The sequence below is a fragment of the Myxocyprinus asiaticus genome, chromosome 15, assembly GCF_019703515.2.
Source record: "Myxocyprinus asiaticus isolate MX2 ecotype Aquarium Trade chromosome 15, UBuf_Myxa_2, whole genome shotgun sequence".
Classification (NCBI taxonomy): domain Eukaryota; kingdom Metazoa; phylum Chordata; class Actinopteri; order Cypriniformes; family Catostomidae; genus Myxocyprinus; species Myxocyprinus asiaticus.
The window spans coordinates 6,476,428-6,495,371 of record NC_059358.1 but is presented as its reverse complement, the minus strand read 5'-3'; the positions used below and the strand labels follow the sequence as shown (position 1 = coordinate 6,495,371).

At 38.5% G+C, this 18,944-nt stretch overlaps 1 protein-coding gene across 1 annotated transcript; it reads left to right on the top strand.

Moving 5' to 3' along the window:
- Nucleotides 1-1,584: 1,584 nt before the first annotated feature.
- Nucleotides 1,585-17,028, top strand: LOC127453165 (nuclear receptor subfamily 2 group F member 5). Its single transcript, XM_051719366.1, has 4 exons — nt 1,585-2,686; nt 10,599-10,879; nt 12,613-12,859; nt 15,594-17,028. Exons 1-4 carry the CDS (start codon nt 2,320-2,322, stop codon nt 15,908-15,910), a joined length of 1,212 nt encoding a protein of 403 aa, XP_051575326.1. The 5' UTR covers nt 1,585-2,319; the 3' UTR covers nt 15,911-17,028.
- Nucleotides 17,029-18,944: the final 1,916 nt, after the last annotated feature.

Here is an 18,944-nt window from a genome sequence, read left to right as displayed (position 1 = left end):
ACTCTCTGAACTCAATGAGGGAACATGTCCCACTTTAGAAGATTTTGGAGAAGGTGGGAAAACAATAAATACATCACTGTGGTTTTGTTGTATTGCTTAAATGTATCATGTCAGATTGCAATAATACATACTGTACCTAACTAACAAAATAGTCAAATTTTTGCTTGTATTGTTGCACAATTATTGCTTTATATCACCTTCTTTGTCTCTATTACCTAGTTACTAGATATCCTAACCATTACAACCATATTAAGAAATGTACCATTTACCATGGTTTACCATGTCCCAGTACAAATGATTATGTAAGAACTAACTAACGAGTGATTTTCCCCATGCAGTTATTTACCATATCAATTTCCTCATAAATATCATTTACATGATATAGCAAGGGACGTGAAGTGTTTGCTCAGTAACACATTTTACCTTCACTGTCTGAAATAGTTTGGACACACTAAAGTAAAATGTAAACAGTAAAATGATAAAATGCATGATTATCATGAAGTAAGTTTAAGATATTACAGATACCTTAAATATAGCCTATCTGACATAAATCCAGTTGACTACATAACAAAGTAAAATTATTTTGCACAACTAAATTCATTTTGAGGTCAATCTAAAAGAATGCATTCCTATTGAACTAATGTCAGATCATTTAGAATGAAGGCCAGTTCTTACTGCACATAAGCAACTGATGTATTTTTGTTTTGTTTTTTAAACTATGCTATCAATAATTTATTTCGATGCCTCTAACTGCATGTTTGACAGCTTTTTAGGTTCAGTGGTAAAGCCTAGTGCATTTCACTACTGTAATATGCGCATGTGGCCTTTTGTGCATTAACAGCTCGCCAATATGCTCATTACAGACTAAACTAACAGAGGTGTAGACTCCTGCGAGAAGCCTTTGTCAAATGGTGTAAACTCTTACACCTCAACAACACACTAATAAAACAAACGACCTAACATGTGGACCAATCCCAACGCTTTTGTTTTCTCCTGTTATAATTAAGTAGACGTCATTATGCAAAATTATTTTGCAGCGTTTTCATTCACATGAAAATGACTTTTGCTGTATTTTAGCTATTAAAAAAAAAAAAAAAAAAAAAGAAAAAAAAATTAAAAGTGCATTAACAAACATATGCTTTCCTATTAGATTAATTCATTCTGTGTAAGGTTTATTAAACTTTTTGAAATTACTATTATTAGCCCATTTAAACAAAAAATAAATTATATATATATTATTTTTTTTTTTTAAATGGGCTAATAATAGTAATTTCAAAATGTTTTTATATATATATATATATATATATATATATATATATATATATATATATATATATATATATAGGCTATTATTTATTATATAATTGTGCAAGAGCAGCGTCTTTGTCCAATTGGACAAAGGCTTTCTTTTCGCACCTCTGCTGACCAATTGATGATCTTAAAGTCTACAAGCCCCGCCCTATGAGAAAGCGTAGTGACCTAATATGGTCACTATATCCTTTTATGGGTATGCTGGGTGGTGCTTTTGCAACCACGGCTGTTTAGTGTCACTTTCACCGAATTCTTAACTACGATTCTCAGAGATGGGACGGACAGCTGGCTGGTGAAACACACTGAACGGGCACAAGATCTCCGCTTTTAAACAACCCACAATCTTTGTCGTGCGGGAGTTGACGGATACTTTACGAACTTTCCCGGTACAAAGAACTGTGTCAGCGCTTATAAAAGTAGCGCGCGTGTGTTTTTATTTACGTGTTGTGTTTACACAATAGCCTAATATTTCTTGTTTGCGAAAAGAAGATTGCGATTAATCGTCATCATCATAGGCTATGTTTTTTGGAAACTTTGTTTTTTATCGGGTCCAATAGAAACCCAATGATAGCCTAATATCAACGACCGAATCGCAACTTATTTCGCAATTGAAGTGAAAGGTCACACGTGGGATTTCGAGAAGATCGCGAAGTTTTGAACTGATCGCTGCGGTCCTCTTGTGACGGTAGGCTACTGGTGTAATCGTACGGACATCCTCAGTCGTTATTGACGCTATTTCGGAGCGACTGATACTCCAAGTCGAACATGTTTTGGGGATTTCCGCACTGAGAATGAAAATTCGCAGTGCGAATTATGCCACCGTCTATTTACTTGGTAAATATCCCAAGAGTTACTCTGATTAGAGATCTAAAGTTTTGATCCATTTGTTGTTTATAGAGAGGTCTTGGAGAACTACTCAAACGTCATCGAGGATCGTTTGTAACCTCCACCCCGCGTGAAAAGAGTTCAACTGTATCTGTTGTAACCCCAAAAGTGTTACGGGATAGCATGGCAATGGTAGTAAATCAGTGGCAAGAGAACATTTCGGCGGATCCCGGGTCCCAGCTGCAGATTTGCAGTCAGGAGCCCGGCGGGACCCCAGGAACTCCCTCAGGTTCAACCCCGGGTAACGACGCGCTCTCCGGGGACAAAATCCCCAATGTGGACTGCATGGTGTGCGGGGACAAGTCCAGTGGCAAACACTACGGCCAGTTTACCTGCGAGGGCTGTAAGAGCTTCTTCAAGCGCTCGGTGCGACGAAACCTGAGTTACACCTGCCGCGGGAACCGCGACTGTCCCATTGACCAGCACCATCGGAACCAGTGCCAATACTGTCGACTGAAAAAGTGCTTGAAAGTGGGAATGAGGAGAGAGGGTAAGATTGGACATTTATTGCTCTTGCATGCTGTTGTTGATAAACCTTTGATTTGATTACATAAAGTGCCATTCATTCTGAATCTGTAGTCGGACAATCTGCTTCAGTTTTTATTACAAGTTACAATATTGAGTTCTTAAGTGGTCACCACAAAATGATGTAAAAGTATTATTAACAGTGTAATAAAATAGTGCAAAAGAAAAAAAGAAATTCCATGGTAACCATAATTTGAGCCACAACTTTGACAAAAATTAGGCACTGTAAACCATATAAATATAAGCTATGATTTCTTACGAAGTTTGAACGAGAAGCCTTCAGAATCAGTTCTCATTCTTTTGGTTTGCTTTTATATGTCTGCTTTTTGCTTTTCTGTCAAGAGGTATCACATAAATTGCATAGTAACCGGTATTTTGGCGAAAAGCATACCGTTCCACATTGAATCCGTCAATTCGTGTGCACGAACGACTGACTCGTTCGCTCGGTTTGTGTTAATTGCCGTAAGACCTATAGGACCCAAATAACCTAACTTAAGGGAAAACCTCTCTGTAATTGATATATTGATGTCACTGTTAAATTAAGCTCCCAATTAGAATCAAAAAGGTTTTGCAGTCTAAATTCCGCAAAGAGCGTTTTATTCTGCAGTTCTTTGAAGAAAAGAAAAAAAAAAACCCTACCCCCGAGCTTTAAAGAACCCAACCCACCACTATGCTGATCTGGAGAAGCTATCACGTAAAATTAAGAACTTTTTTTAATCTTCAAAGAACCATACGTTACTTAATAGGCTACTGCTAATTTGTGTCGTTCGAGAATGTTTAGAATTCGGAATTCCGACAATTTGTCCTTTTAATTTTTGCGCCTGAAAAATTAAACAGCAAGAGAAATAAACATTTCTACAAACGAGACAAATAAATTCCACGTTTAGGCCATTTGTAGCCTAAATCGTAACTTGTAGGTGTGATCAGTAAACATCTTAAACAGTCCATTTAAAGTGAGGTTTAAGTTACTATGGTTGTAGATGAATTGTTTTCCGTTCTCCAGTTGGTTGTGAGAACTATGCAGAGTTCCACATTCATGTGGTTTATGAAAAACACTGCATGAAAAGTGTATCTAGTCATGCCTTCTGAACTGAAAGAACCCAGGAAACCTCCTGATGCATTAGTCTGTTGACCTGATGTGAATATGGGCAAAGATAGTTTTGCTATCTGCATATTCAATGACAAATATGGGGTCCAGAATTATTCTGTATATTATGCATGCTACAAAGCACATATAACCATCCCAAATATCCTTCAGGGATGTTTCAGGGATAAGTTTATAAAACAAACAAAACTTTTTACCCATTATCTGAAGTTGACAGTCAAAATCAGATCTAGTTTCTGAGTTTTTTCATTGACCATTTGCTATATTTAGCTGTTTTTAATGTTTTATTTCTCTCTACACACAGTTGAAAATGGTCCTTGTGTGCAATGCATATATTTGAAAATAGGTCCCTAAAACGTAAGCGTTATGAATTGAAATAATTTAGAATATAGTGCCTTTGTGCAGCCTACACTTTTTGCACTTTTATTCGAATTTTGTGAAGATATCAACCGCTTCAAGAGTGTAGTCAAGACACATTTTATTGCTTCTTTTAAATTCAGTGTGTTTGCCTGTCCGTATGCATATGGTTCAAACCAATAGTATGCAAATATTTGAAACTCTTCAGGCCAGTTCGTGCTGTGTTTGTAGCGACGAAATAGACACACAGAATCACTTCTTCTTTTCATTCATAAGTTATATTTCTTCTGAATTATGCAGTGCAGTTACTTGAAAAGGACTGTAGCTACTAATATGGGTACTAAGCAGCTAACATGGTTATAATATGGTTATGTATGGTATAATTTCTGGTTATGGGATTCTCAACATAGCTTTTACCTGAAACATTTTGAGTGAATTATATATCAGGTTGTTGTAAACCAGCCTCTTGCGGGTACATGAGCTAATCATTCACAATTGCTAATAATTTGTCCTTTTCTTTATTAATTCTTAACAAAGTTAGTTCAGCAATTCTGGAGATCAGACCAATGCCTCAGATATCACTCAGATATTTGACAGCATAGATCATTGGTAGCCTTTCAAATGAAACTCCTGTACTCTTGAACTTTGGTATAGCTTATGCTTGTTGACTGAGGTCAAATGCATTTCGTTGTGAGGCTCTTTGTTTTTCTGTAGCACTCAGAAATCCCACTCTCTACTCCTACAAGCTCATCATGTGCGTTTGGTAATGAATGGTGCCAAACCATGTTGCTGATTCCACTGTGGTTTATACAGACCTTCACATATACAGTAGATGTGTGATTTAGTGCTGTTTCCTTTTTCTTTTTTAATAGTTTTTTTTGTAGATGATTGTGACCTACACTTTGAAAAATACAGGATTTTAAACTCTGATGCTACAGGACAACCTATTAAAGTTATTTAGAAAACCAGATATACCAGGTACCAGATACCTACAACCAGGGTCAGAAATGAACCAGTGCTTGGAGCAAAAATACCTCCTAAAAATGACAAAAATGCTCCATAGTATTTGTTATATGCCTAATATATAATATATTTCATAATATAGCTGTTAGCAATCTGTATTCAGTGTCTCAGAGGTGAGTATTGTTGAATATGGAGCTAATATGAACTGGTTTTGATGAAAAATCAGTTCTGAAAACACTCTTAAAATTGCAATTACATCCAAATCTACAATGACGGTAGACAGAGAACTAATCTAATCTAATCACAATTGTTTTTAAATGTATCCTAGCAGAGTGTTTATTGCGTCATGATATCTTTTGCATTTAATGTTGATATAATTTTATAGATAACAGCCATAATTGCCCAGATTGAGAACTTTTTCATTTCATTTGATTCAGTTGAAGTATTTTATATATATGAAGGACATACTGTGTTTCTTTATGGTTAGAAAAAAAAAAGCCCTCATAAAGGTAAAATGCACTTTAAAATCCAACCCGATCTCATGAAAAGTCGTACCTAATTTACAAGTTGGCAATTTCGTATGGTCTCGCACGATGTTGTTCGCATAAACTCGTACGACTTCATCACGTGCAAATTCCCGGATGTCTAATGCGGAAGTAAGCGCGAGTTTCGTGCATGAGACGTTAAGGACATACTTATTAATATTATGCCCTTACCCAAACCCTTCATCTAAACCTAACCAATCAATAGAGTGTGTAAACATGATAGGAAGCTGTTGTGTGTGACAGAAGCAAGTAATTGTCGCGTATTAGACGGAAACGATGTCCAGCGACGTTATTGGCTGTAGTAAAAGGCGTAGGAATTCAAACGAGTGCAGTCGCACGATATCATACGAATTAGCCAAATTTAGAAAAGTCGTATGAATCCTGACGATTTTGCAGTGAGAGTGTGTTGTTAAAATCATTTCCAGGGGGTCCAGTATTGCCACTTAATTAAAATAACATTGATTTCTGAAACTTCTTGGAACCAACACACTGATCTGAAGAACCCAAAATGTTGCAACTCAAGAACTTGTGGATTCAGCTAGTGCTCTCTTAGAGTCACATATTAACTGCTACTCCTCCTTACGGCTGATATTTCACTGCTCTTCTTAGATCACTTTACCTGTTTTTACACCTTTACGGCTGCTCTTGACATGACTGACATTCCAGCCTGACAAAGGGTGCCTCTGATTGAAAGAAAGAAGCGTGATTGCCTTGTCAGTTCTGCAAGTTTGTGCGGCTGCTGGAATGTTCCGTGCATCATGCCGTGACCTTTGTCAAAGCGAGAAAAGACCAGTATATAGACTGAATGAAAAGTCTGACATTCACACTAAAAAGAGCTTTCACACTTGTTTACATACAATATCATATCTCTTCTTACTCCAATCACATTATTCTTATTTTTAGGTAAGTATTACTATTTTTATTGCTTACACTTAAAGTTAGGGGTTTGTTCAAATCCCTAAGCCTAAATATTAGATTTTGCCACACGATAAGCTCCACCCCATTTATGCTATGATGCGTGAAATAGTGTGAATTATTGAGAAAAAGTGTGCCAGTACTTTTCTAAACAGTCAGACTTGAGATATTCCACTGGCGGACGATAAAACGGGTGGAAGAATCCCATAGATTTACACAAAGGGTGGGAATCAAGCATATGTATATATACAAAATATATATATTTTTAATATGTAATCCGAGCATCTTTAATAGTTTCATGAAGAATTGTGCAGGGTGCAACAACGCAGTTGTTCGCCACATGCTTGTGCTTGGAGTCTTGACAAACGTGCTGAAACTGTGACTTCATCCCATGACCTGTATGTCACTCGGTGAAATATAGGTCAATGGAAAGTAAACATTAATAATAGACAGGATCATTGCAAAGTCCAAATTTGTCAGCTCTCTGTGGGTAAATATCACCCTGCCACCTGGAAGATTGACTAATCCTGCTGTACTACCAGTTTGAACAGGTGACCTACGGCAGAGGTGACTCTTCCTTTCTTGCTGATTATTGCTGTTTAACATTAACACATCAGATTCTTCACATCCAGTGGAGTCAGAAAGTCTGAGACCACATTGAAAGTCTGGATGTTTTTAAACTTGGAATTAAAGTTTTAGAAAAAAAATATATTTTAGATATATTTGGCAATATTTGGCACCATTTCTAGGTCACTAATAAAATGTAAGCAAACTTGTGACATTGACCATGTTAACTCCTTTGTAGACAGTCAGAATTTCTTGCTACCATTGAAGCACACAAGATGCTCTTTGGAACATTCTTAAATCCTGCTGGAGAACATCAGTAATGTAATAAAATTAGGAAGGAATACAAAATGATGGCATTCTGACAAGTGATCTCAGAAGTTTGGACCCCACTGTAGAGTCTTCAGATCTGTCTTCAGACATATATCACATTTCATCACAGTAAGTTTAAATGTTTCTTAATTGTAAATAGTTGTGGCAGTAGGTTTATTTAAATGTATAAATGGATGAGTGAAGTTGGACTCATGAGTGATGTTAAACATTTGTGCAGAAATGTGGCCCAACACCTCAATGTCAAATTTTTTGCTCTGCTAACATTATTGTTCGCTGCTCTACCTCCTTGTTTTTTTTTTTTTTTTTTTGGTGTGCCTGAGCTTCATCACAACCAACCAGTTTCAGAGAATGGAAAACATTGAGAGAGAGAGAAAGAGAGAAAAAAGGAGGAACAGGAAAGTCCAGCTAGCATAACTTTTGACCTTGGAGTAGGAGTCACATGTTAATCCCCTGGCACACGTTAAGCATGATCACTTTTTATCAGAGCCTCGAAAGAATGTAGTTTTGAGTTGAGATTGAGTGTTTGCGATTTTTCTTAGCTTTTTCTATGTTTTATGCAAATATAGAAATAAAGAGAGATAATAATAACACTGTTAATAATAATTTTACATCACTTTGTGGTAACCACTTAAGAACTGAATAATATCGTTTAGAGAAGCGAATTGTCCTACTACAGCTTCAGAATTAATGGCACGTTTTGTAATCAAATCAAAAGACAATTTCTGTACCACTAATAGCATCACACAGATTGCACCCCCCCCCCCCAAAACATGTAAACCTGCCCCAAACTTAAATCATTCATTGAGCCAATGTTGTTTTCTTTGACAAAGTCAGGTCGCTCAAACAGATTGTAATTTTGTTTGGTGCCGGTTTTAGTTTAAAAGGTGAAACACTTCCTCCATATGGCTGCTTAAAGGGTTAGTTCACTCAAAATTCTCTCATCATTTACTCACCCTCATGCTATCTAAGATGTGTATGACTTTCTTTCTTCTGCTGAACACAAACGAAGATTTTTAGAAAAATATCTCAGCTCTGTAGGTCCATTCAGTGCAAGTGAATGGGTGCCAGGCCTTTGAAGCTCCAAAAAGCAGATCAAGTCAGCATAATCATAGTTCATCAAACTCCAGTGGTTAAATCACTGTCTTCTGAAGTGATCCAGTTAGTTTATGGGTAGAACAAACTAAAATGTAACTCTTTTTCACTGTACATCTTGACAGCAGTCTCCTTGGCAATCATGATTTCAAGCTCGATTACACTTCCTATAGCTCCATCTAGTGCTCTGCACATGGGTCAGGCACTAGGAAGTATAACTGAGCTTGAAATCATAATCCTGCCTAAAGACTGCAATGGCAAGATGTACAGTGAAAAAGGAGTTATATTTAGTTTTTTTCTCACACAAAACCAACTGGATCGCTTCAAAAGACATTGAATAACCCACTGGAGTCGTATGAATTACTTTAATGTTGCCTTTATCTACTTTTTAGAGCATCAAAGGCCTGGCCACCATTCACTTGCATTGAGCGGACCAACAGAGCTGAAATATTCTTCTAAAAATCTTTGTTTGTGTTCTGCAGATGCAAGAAAATAATACAGGGTCATACTGCTCATACTGGGATGGCTTGATGGTGAGTAAATGATAAGATAATTTTCATTTTTGTGTGCACTATCCCTTTAATATGCAGAGACAACTTTAAGGAAGCTATTCATAAGTTGATTTGCTTTAGAAGTGTTAAGGCTGCAGCTCTGTGGTGCTGTTAAAACATTGCTGTTTGTTTGTGGATCCTGACCAATCTGACACAGTGACATTGGCTCAACCAATAGCTTGAGTTTGAGGTGTGACTACTTATTTGTTGACCAATGGAAGATTTAGTTTTTGCTCCAGTATGTAACTATGCATAGACTTACTGTAGATAGCTGCACTAGGGACTGTCCACAACACACTTAGTTAACAACACCATTCTTTAGTCTTTTCCTGAATGTGGAAGTGTTCCACGATTCGCCTGTTTCCAATTTCTTGTTCATGACATGAAGCTATGGTCTGAGGTTAGTTATGTTGATATGATTAACTACTTTGAGTTGTTATGACAGCCAACAACTGCAAAAGATGAGCCTGAAATTAGTTTTTACTCCAAATAACACTTTACATTGCGTCACGAGACCAGAAACAGAAAACATGCAATTAGAATCAACATGGTGCCATCCAGTAGTTGCTCAGGAAAACTGTGGATAACAGTGTAAAGCAAGAAATAGGAAAGGCTTCTGTAATCCTTTCATTTGAAAATTATAAACCTCTACTGGAGCATTCATTAGAAAGTCTCATTTCCATAACAATACAGTGGCGGCTTTTCAAAAGATTCTGAATCTTCATAGTCCTTTCCTCCCTAAGAGAAAATGAATGTATTTCATATCTGGGTAATTTGGCATACCCTTAATCTCAGGTGCGATTTGTGGTCAAAGACACCTGTGGTCTCCAGTACTGTGTAAAATAGGTCCATGTCTGTAATTCCTATGACTGTCAATGTGCGATGTAAAGTCATATTCTGGAGCATCCCCGTAGGAAGAAAATTCTGAGACAAAGTTGATACTTAAATGAAACATAAATGAGAACTTTTTCATTTGGGTTTCTCTTTCTCTCTTACACACTCTTTTTTTCTTTTTCTTTCCGTATTTTCTGTCCTTTTCATGCTCATTCTGTTTAGTAGTAAATGGAGTTATTGGCCAGATGGCAGGATAGTTAAATAGGCGTTACCCAAATGGGCTCTGAGCCGCATCATTGCAGGAATGTCCCCTGTTTTGCCGAGCCATTTGTTTGAGGAAGTATCAAAAACCCCATTACACTCATAGTGTTCACTCGTTCATTACTTATTGATGAAAAGCAAAAGAGTTGTTGTCTCCTTAATGTGTTTCACAAATTCTATGCAGACTGTATTTGTATCTTAGAAAACTTCTAGAATGGACTTGGCTGATCTGTACTGGCAGTTGGTTAAGGCTTAGTTTGTAAGCCTGTACCTTTCTTTATTACAGTGTTGTGTAACAAGTAAACACATTAATATCTACTTCTAATGGCACTTTGCTTTTTACTTTCCTTTCCTTAGCTGTCCAAAGGGGTCGTATGTCCAACTCGCAATCCAGTCCAGGACAGTACCTGACCAACGGGAGTGACCCATACAACGGACAGCCTTATCTTTCTGGCTTCATCTCGCTGCTCTTGCGAGCCGAGCCGTACCCCACCTCCCGATATGGAGCTCAGTGCATGCAGTCCAATAACCTTATGGGCATCGAAAACATCTGTGAATTGGCCGCCCGTTTGCTCTTTAGTGCTGTGGAGTGGGCGAAGAACATCCCTTTCTTTCCTGACCTACAACTCATGGACCAGGTAAAGCAAGTTTTTCAGAACCAATGTTACTCTCTTAGACATGTTCTAATCTAGCCGCTTGGTTCATAGGTCAGGAATATATGGTAAATTTCAACATGAAATGGGGTTCCCAACCCATTTTACTTGTAATGTGACATACACGGTCAGCCACAACATTAAAACCACCTGCCTAATATTGTGTAGGTCCCCCGTGTGCCGCCAAAACAGTGCCAGCCCACATCTCAGAATAGCATTTTGAGATGATATTCTTCTCACCACAGTTGTACAGAGCGGTTATCTGAGTTACCGTAGACTTTGTCAATTCGAACCAGTCTGGCCATTCTCTGTTGTCCTTTCTCTTCAACAAGGCGTTTCCATCTGCAGATCTGCCAGTCACTGGATGTTTTTTGTTTTTGGACCCATTCGGAGTAAATTCTAGAGACTGTTGTGTGTGAAAATCCCAGGAGATCAACAGTTACAGAAATACTCAAACCTGCTCATCTTGCACCAACATTCATGCCACAGTCCAAATCACTAAGATCACATTTTTTCCCCATTCTGATAGTTGATGTGAATATTAACTGAAGCTCCTGACCCGTATCTGCATGATTTAATGCACTACACTGCTACCACATGATTGGCTGATTAGATAATCGTATGGATGATTGTTGGTGCCAGACAGCTGGTTTCAATGTTTCTGCTGATCTCCTGGGATTTTCACACACAACAGTCTCTAGAATTTACTCATGGTGCCAAAAACAAAAAACATCCAGTGAGTGGCAGTTCTGTGGACAGAAATGCCTTGTTGATGAGAGAGGTCAACAGAGAATGGCCAGACTGGTTCAAACTGACAAAGTCTATGGTAACTCAGATAACCACTCTGTACAATTGTGGTGAGAAGAATAGCATCTCAGAATACTATGCTGAGATGCGGGTTGGCGCTGTTTTGGTGGCACGAGAGGGACCTACACAATATTAGGCAGGTGGTTTAAATGTTGTGGCTGACTGGTGTATTTCCGAGTGAAACAGGATATTAAAAAAGAAAAAAAAAATCTCAGGACTTAATTTTATCCATCACAAATTCAAAGAATCATACTGTAAAAAGTGGTCTCTATCTGACTGGTAGTCAGAGGGAAGGAGTTGATAAATAAGAAGGTTTCATTATGTCAGCCAAAAAGAAAAGTTACCAAGACAAGCATTTTGTTTTCTTTGGAATAACATGTAAGGGATGTTCTCAAACCCCCTAAAACCTCTTTAACTGTAGTAAAATCACTGTAACATGCAACCTTGAGTGACTTATTGATTTATAAAACAATAGTGACAGAAATATGATAAAAAAACAAAGTTTAATGAAAAGTGAAATTCATTTATAAAGATCAGAATAAACATTTCTTCTGCCAATATGATATATTATATAATATATTCTGTCAATATATAATTCATTTTCCTGAACTGTAGGCTGTTTACAGTTGCCTAGCAATGTATTAACTTATAGATTTATAATCTAAATTCATATAGAATGCGCAGTCACAGGTGTGTATTTTACAACGGCTTTGAAGACAGTGCATTTGATCAAGAATTTAGAGTCGGAACTATCTATTTTTGTTTTTGATTTCATGTTGACTTTACGTAAAAAAAAATACTGTACATATTGTTGATTTCATGAACAGTATGTATGTAATTTTTCATTTGCAAAAGTTTATATGAATGCTTGTGCTGTTTCTCATATGTGTTTACCATGATTTTGTGTCTAGGTGGCGCTCTTACGCATGTCATGGAGTGAGTTGTTTGTTCTGAATGCTGCTCAGTGTTCTATGCCACTGCATGTGGCTCCCCTGCTGGCTGCAGCTGGTCTACATGCCTCCCCCATGTCAGCCGAGCGAGTGGTGGCCTTCATGGACCACATACGTGTCTTCCAAGAGCAGGTGGAGAAACTGAAAGCCCTTCAGGTAGACACGGCCGAGTACTCCTGCCTGAAGTCCATTGTACTTTTCACGTCTGGTAAGAATAACAAAACTAAACATAACATGATTTGATTAGCATTTACAGTATGTGAATTCTGAATTCATTTTGATAACAATAACTAAAATGAGCTATAGTATTGTCTATTTGGATCGAATTAGCCTTGATGAGTGATTGTGGTTTATTTCCCACAGCAACATGTACAATGTGATGACCAATGATCACCAGTATTGGGAAATGTTCATTTTGAAACATAGTGCTACATTATAATGTTACTCCTAATAAAAACAACTAATAACTAAGTTACATTGTTACTTATTATGTAAAGTAATGCATAAGGGGCCATTCACATGGGGTGCGTTATTACATTCAAAAATGGCTAGATGTAGCACAACGGAATGGAACAGAATGCTCGGCAAGATGCTGAAAAAACTGTGAGACACGGCAGCCAATGACGTCCATCTGAGGCATGTGTGTATAGACCAACATTTGAAAACATTTCTCACCATCAGTGATAGAAAGGAGTTTGTTATTTAGAAGTTTCTTATTAAAAATGTATCATGCAACATAATTTGCATGCAACTATCCCTTTATTTGTTACTCCAAAAAGTAACCTGATTATAACATGCGTTACTTGTAACTTGTTATCCCCAACACAGTACATTTACATGTGCAATTACAATTGTAACTGGGTTTCTGCATAGTCAAGCTAAAGCCTTCACCTGTCTGTTCATGTATACATAACGCAAACCTTAATCGAATATTTGATGGAAGGACGAAAAATACGGCAGGTTAAATACACTTCGCCCATCACCTGTCTTTTGGAGCATGCATGTGCACAACGCAGAATGCAGCTGTGATCCAATTAACTACATGCTGGACGAAGCCGAGCTACAATTGCATTATCTAGGACTGTTAATCCAACTTTTGCAAAAATCATATGTGACATTATAAAAAGACTAATTATTGTTTTAGTCGGACTGAAATTTAACTTTTAAAGTGCAAGTAAACGTACTAACGGATTATCACCACAGTAATGTTTCACTAAGGGTGCAACATTCAAGATGGGTAGAATTTCCTTTGCTAATGCCAAACACTCAAGTACAGAACTCCAGACTCTGAGATGACTCTTGCCCACTGGTTTAGATTATTTCTGATTCCCTGCTCTACCTGTCAGAAACCCTTTTCCAGTCCAGAGCTGCACTTTTCCAAATGGATGACTGAACCCACCGCTCTCGATTAGTTTTTTTTTATCACTCAATCCTCCACGTTTCCATCTATTATTGAAACCAGGCAAGAAGAACCCCACCCCACCCTGACTCCAACCAACACAACTGAATTATGCATGCAGAGTTGCTGCTAGATAGATTTGCCTCAGTCTGGCCGTGACCTACATAACCTCTGTAGCCCAGGGCATCAATGTGATCCATGCTGCAATTGCAGCCAAAGCCCCCCTCCACCCCCTGATGAGACCCACCAGCATGAGCTAACAGGGACAGACAAACTCTTGTGGCCCGGAACCTCGGCTCAAACCTCCTATCACCTTATATCCCCTGACGGACCTCTAATATCAGCCAGTTGCCCCGATTGCCCGACGCGGTGTGGTGGCAGTTCTCAGCATGTGTTCACACTGTGAGACACAAAGGGAGAGAGTGCTACGCCGGCACTAGAAGAACTGCAGTAGAAGCACGCAAGGCTTGTCAGCAGTGACATTATGCCCGAGACTGATGAATCAGTGCCCCCTCCTTACAAAACGGTGGCTGTAGTAACTGTAGATGTCTTTATCTGGACTCATGCAGTATAAACAGAAGCGCCAGTTGTGTCCGCTCAGTGGGTCTCCTCGCACTCATAGAAATATGAAGCAATTAATCTATTGTTATTAGAACTAAAGCTCAGCAGGACTAAGTGTATGCGTACACCAATGACAGTAGCGTGACAGAGAGAATAGAGAAGAAGGTCATGGGTTAAAACCCCTCAGACAATTTTACATACTTGAGTAAAATACTCTACATGGCCAAAAGTATGTGGACAGCTGAATGCCACACCCATATGTGACTTTACTTGCATAACGGCTTCAACTCTACTGTGCCTTCTGGGAAGGCTTTCCATTAGATGTTGGAACGTGGCTGTTGGGACTTGCTCCCATTCAGTGAGGTCAGGCACTGATGTTGGGCAGTGGGGCCTGGCTCATAGTCATCGGTCAAGTTTAGGTGTTCAGTGGGGTTAAGGTCTGGGCTTTATGCAGGCCAGTCAAGTTCTTCCATGCCAGACTCAGTAAACAATATCTTTATGGACCTCGCTTTGTGCACAGGGGCATTATCTGTTACAAAAAATGTACACCCCATTCTGCTAGGAGATTGCATGGCTGTATGCTTGATTTTATACACTTGATAGGAATGATTGTGACTGAAATAGCAAAACTCCCTGCTCAGAAGGGCTCATTTGGGGTTCCTAAGCTGCCACAACAGCGGAGCCCTCTGTAGATTCTCCAGGGACCCTTAAAAGGAGCCTCAAATATCCTAATTATGTACTTAAACAACGTAATATAATAATATTACTTCTCCATAGCATACTATATATTTCAAGAGCTTCAAAACCTTTCCCTACTGATGGGGCTACTGAAGGAACCATTGACAGTCCTTAGAGTTCTTTAGAGTTCTTGCAGGAACTAAACGTATGTTTGTTAGTGAACTAAAAGGGTGTCTGGAGGATCTTCAGAACTTTCAGATCTTTATCAACTGATTTTGTCATCTGTTTTTACTTTCTGTTCTAGATGCCATGGGTCTTTCAGATGTAGCCCATGTGGAGAGCATCCAGGAAAAGTCTCAGTGTGCTCTTGAGGAGTATGTGCGGAACCAGTATCCCAATCAACCCAACCGATTTGGCCGTTTGTTGTTACGGCTGCCCTCCCTGCGCATTGTCTCCTCTCCTGTCATCGAACAGCTCTTCTTTGTTCGCCTGGTAGGTAAAACACCCATTGAGACCCTGTTAAGGGACATGCTGCTATCTGGCTCCAGCTACAACTGGCCTTACATGCCCGTCCAGAGAGACCGCCCCATCTCCCTACATTACAACGAGAACGGGCCTTGATCCCGCCTCATAATCCATATCACACCCTTGCTGCTGTGGGGTGATGGCCAATACAGAGAATCTGTCAGTGAGCCACACCCCTTTTTGCTACATCATCACCGCTCACTTATCTGAAGCATCAGCCACCTGTCCCGAAAATGTGAATGGACCACCTCATACATACTGGAGAGTTCACTAAGATAGAGAACTTGGCTACAGGACAGTTTAGCCAGAAGTTCAGTGTCCATTCCTGACTTTGACCTAACCAGAAGCCATTACAGCTGATTCCAAAATTATTACCAGAAAAGCTATTGACTGTCGATGGACCTCGGAAACGGCACCATTTGTTTTAAAGACAACATCAATATTCTGTCCATATGTGCGTGGTGACTTAAACTGAAACTAAGTTGATCCTAGCTGTTAAATTCAGGATGGCTGAAGTCTGTATTATGGTCACCCAAAAGAACGAGAGACCGGCAAGACTCTCGCAGAACTCATTGGAGAGAAAACCATTGCCCAAGCAGGACAGGCAACAGAACTCCTGGAAGTATTTTGTGGAAGTTATGACTGAGGAGAAATTTTGTCAATTTTGTTGTTGATTTTTATTTGCATTTAGGTCTCTGACAAAGAAGACTTGAAAGAGGCACTTGAAACCAGCAAGATACCCTCAACTCTCCATGCTCTTCTCAGCTACATCCAAATATTCAGTATTCAGACAGAATGTTGCGGTGTCAAGCACAACATATGTCAGTCATGATAAATGCAGGTTTTTATCTCTACGACAGTTGCTCTATCACTTTAAAAAAAAAATCCAAAATGACCCAGATTACCCTAATTCACCCAATACCAACAATCTCAAGACTTCAACAATGCCAGCAGTCTGCCTTTGATGACCAGGTATAATGCATAGGTATCAAGTATTTTTGTTCATTTTTATTGCTCGTTTGAATATGTTTAAACCCCGTTGTCACATTTGTAACATGGCACTACAGCTTTTAAGGCAGCATTTGGATATATAAGCCATTGGGACCTTTGAAAGCAGGACCTGTTGTATTAGTTCACAAAATATTTCTATAAAGGTATTTTTTTCTGTATTTTAGGTTTGGAGAAATTAATTCATGAAATAAAATGTGTCTTGCACAGAATTACTGCTGTTGTTTTGTTGCTGTATAATGTGTTAGCACTATTATTTGAATTTAACTGCAGGGGATTTATTATGGTTGGGGTATTTTAGGTCTATCTATTTCTAGGCCTATGTTTACATTTTCACTCCCTCTCAGTCTTTGGCAAATGGGTTGAGGCATTGTCCCACTGGAAAATTAACCATCATCCAAAGCAAATCTGCTCCGCTGGCGCTCATGCAATCCTCTGCACGAGCCTGTCACTTAGCTCTCATTGAGAATGAATATAAAATGCCTGCTCAGCTCTGCGCCAGTGGAAATGTAGTTGTTATATTTCAAGTTAATTGAATACCTAACTCAATTTAGGTTGCTATCAATTAAGTAATTTACTAATTTTATTTTCAGAATGAGAAATGTTCTTTATTTATAATTTTTTACTTTATATTTTCTATATCTTTTTGAAAATATTCACTATAATGCATAATGTTAAGAATATTGTATCAAGCAGTCATTCACACTGATATTGTCCATATTCTTTAGGCAGAAATCTGTTGGCAGGGTTATAAGTCAAGCTTGTGACCTTGTGTCTATAGAGCCCTTCCAGCATCAGGATAGGACAAGAGCGACTAGTATGAAAATGACTTATACCTTCATTTCAGAACTGTCACTCCCAGTTCAACAGTGACCTCTCCACCACCACACCATTGAATATTACTTTACTATGAATATAAAATACATTTGCAGGGCCATGTGTGCCCAATAGCTAAGTTAAATATCAGTATTGGTTTTTATCACATTTGAAGCAACAATAAGGATGCTTATTGTATTTTACATCTTCGGTTTGATCAAAATTCAACATGCCACTGCACTGAACTATTTTTAGTTGTAATCTTACTATTGTTTAGATTCTCTGTGACGTTTTAATAGACATGTGAGGTCTCGGTCTGGTTGAACTGACAAGTCTTGTGTCACTCCCCATAAATCATTTTGAAGTGACAGTGATTGTTCTAAACTCTGCTGTAGCAAACAAATTGGGTGTTGTTTCTGTGCAAATGGCAGTGCTTGAGTCACTCAGATTTAACCTCCAAACTTCTATCTGATATGACTCAATCTCAAGCAAGAGGCCTGGATGAAGTAAATGGGTGCAGATTGTTTGAAGGGCACTATGGCAATGCATTTATCAAACATTAACAATGAAGACGCCTTGCAGCTATAGCTTGTAAACTTGAACGTTGGCCACAAGGGCAAGCGAGCGGTCTGTTTCTGGGAGGGCTGGCCAGCCAGCACTGTTCAAATCAATAGTTGAGACATCATATTGAATTGAGGTCAGTCTTTGTGCATATGAGGTCTCTCGTTTTGTTGGCTCACTGTCAGAAGGCCAGCTGCTGAAATGCACCACTTGCCCTACGGCTGTTCCAAAAAGTGTGTTAAGCCATACTGCATATATGAGCAGCGTTGAGTGCCATTCGGAATTGTATTGAGAATGCCTTTTAATTTCCAAGTCAGTTCCTGAATTTGAGTTGATGTAGCAAACAGGATACAAAAAGAACTGCTGTAAGTGTAGTTTTTATTAACACATAGCATTTTACAGCATGAATTACCCATATTATCATACACACAACATATGGGGTATTAGTCATCTAACATTAGATTACATTAATAGTCAATATATGTGTGTATATTGTATATCAATCTGGTGTTTTGAGAAGTCATACTAATAGTACGAAATGGCGAAATTGTAAGAAATCATGAGTTGACTCCCATAAAGAAAAATAAATGACCCACGAACAATGCTATTTAGATTTTTCCTACGTTTAACTCCTAACCCAAATCTAACCATGATTTTGATAGGAAAATTACTTTTGTGTACCACAGAAGAAAGAAAACATCTGGGTTTGGAACAATACAAGAGATGTCAATGTCAGTTTATTTAT

What these genes read in the sequence shown, in the direction of transcription:
- LOC127453165 (XM_051719366.1), top strand. Translation starts at nt 2,320, where the DNA reads ATGGCAATGGTAGTAAATCAGTGGCAAGAGAACATTTCGGCGGATCCC. An exon ending in AGTGGGAATGAGGAGAGAGG is followed by an intron (nt 2,687 to 10,598) that starts GTAAGATTGGAC and finishes TCCTTTCCTTAG; the next exon opens with CTGTCCAAAGGGGTCGTATG. An exon ending in ACCTACAACTCATGGACCAG is followed by an intron (nt 10,880 to 12,612) that starts GTAAAGCAAGTT and finishes TTTTGTGTCTAG; the next exon opens with GTGGCGCTCTTACGCATGTC.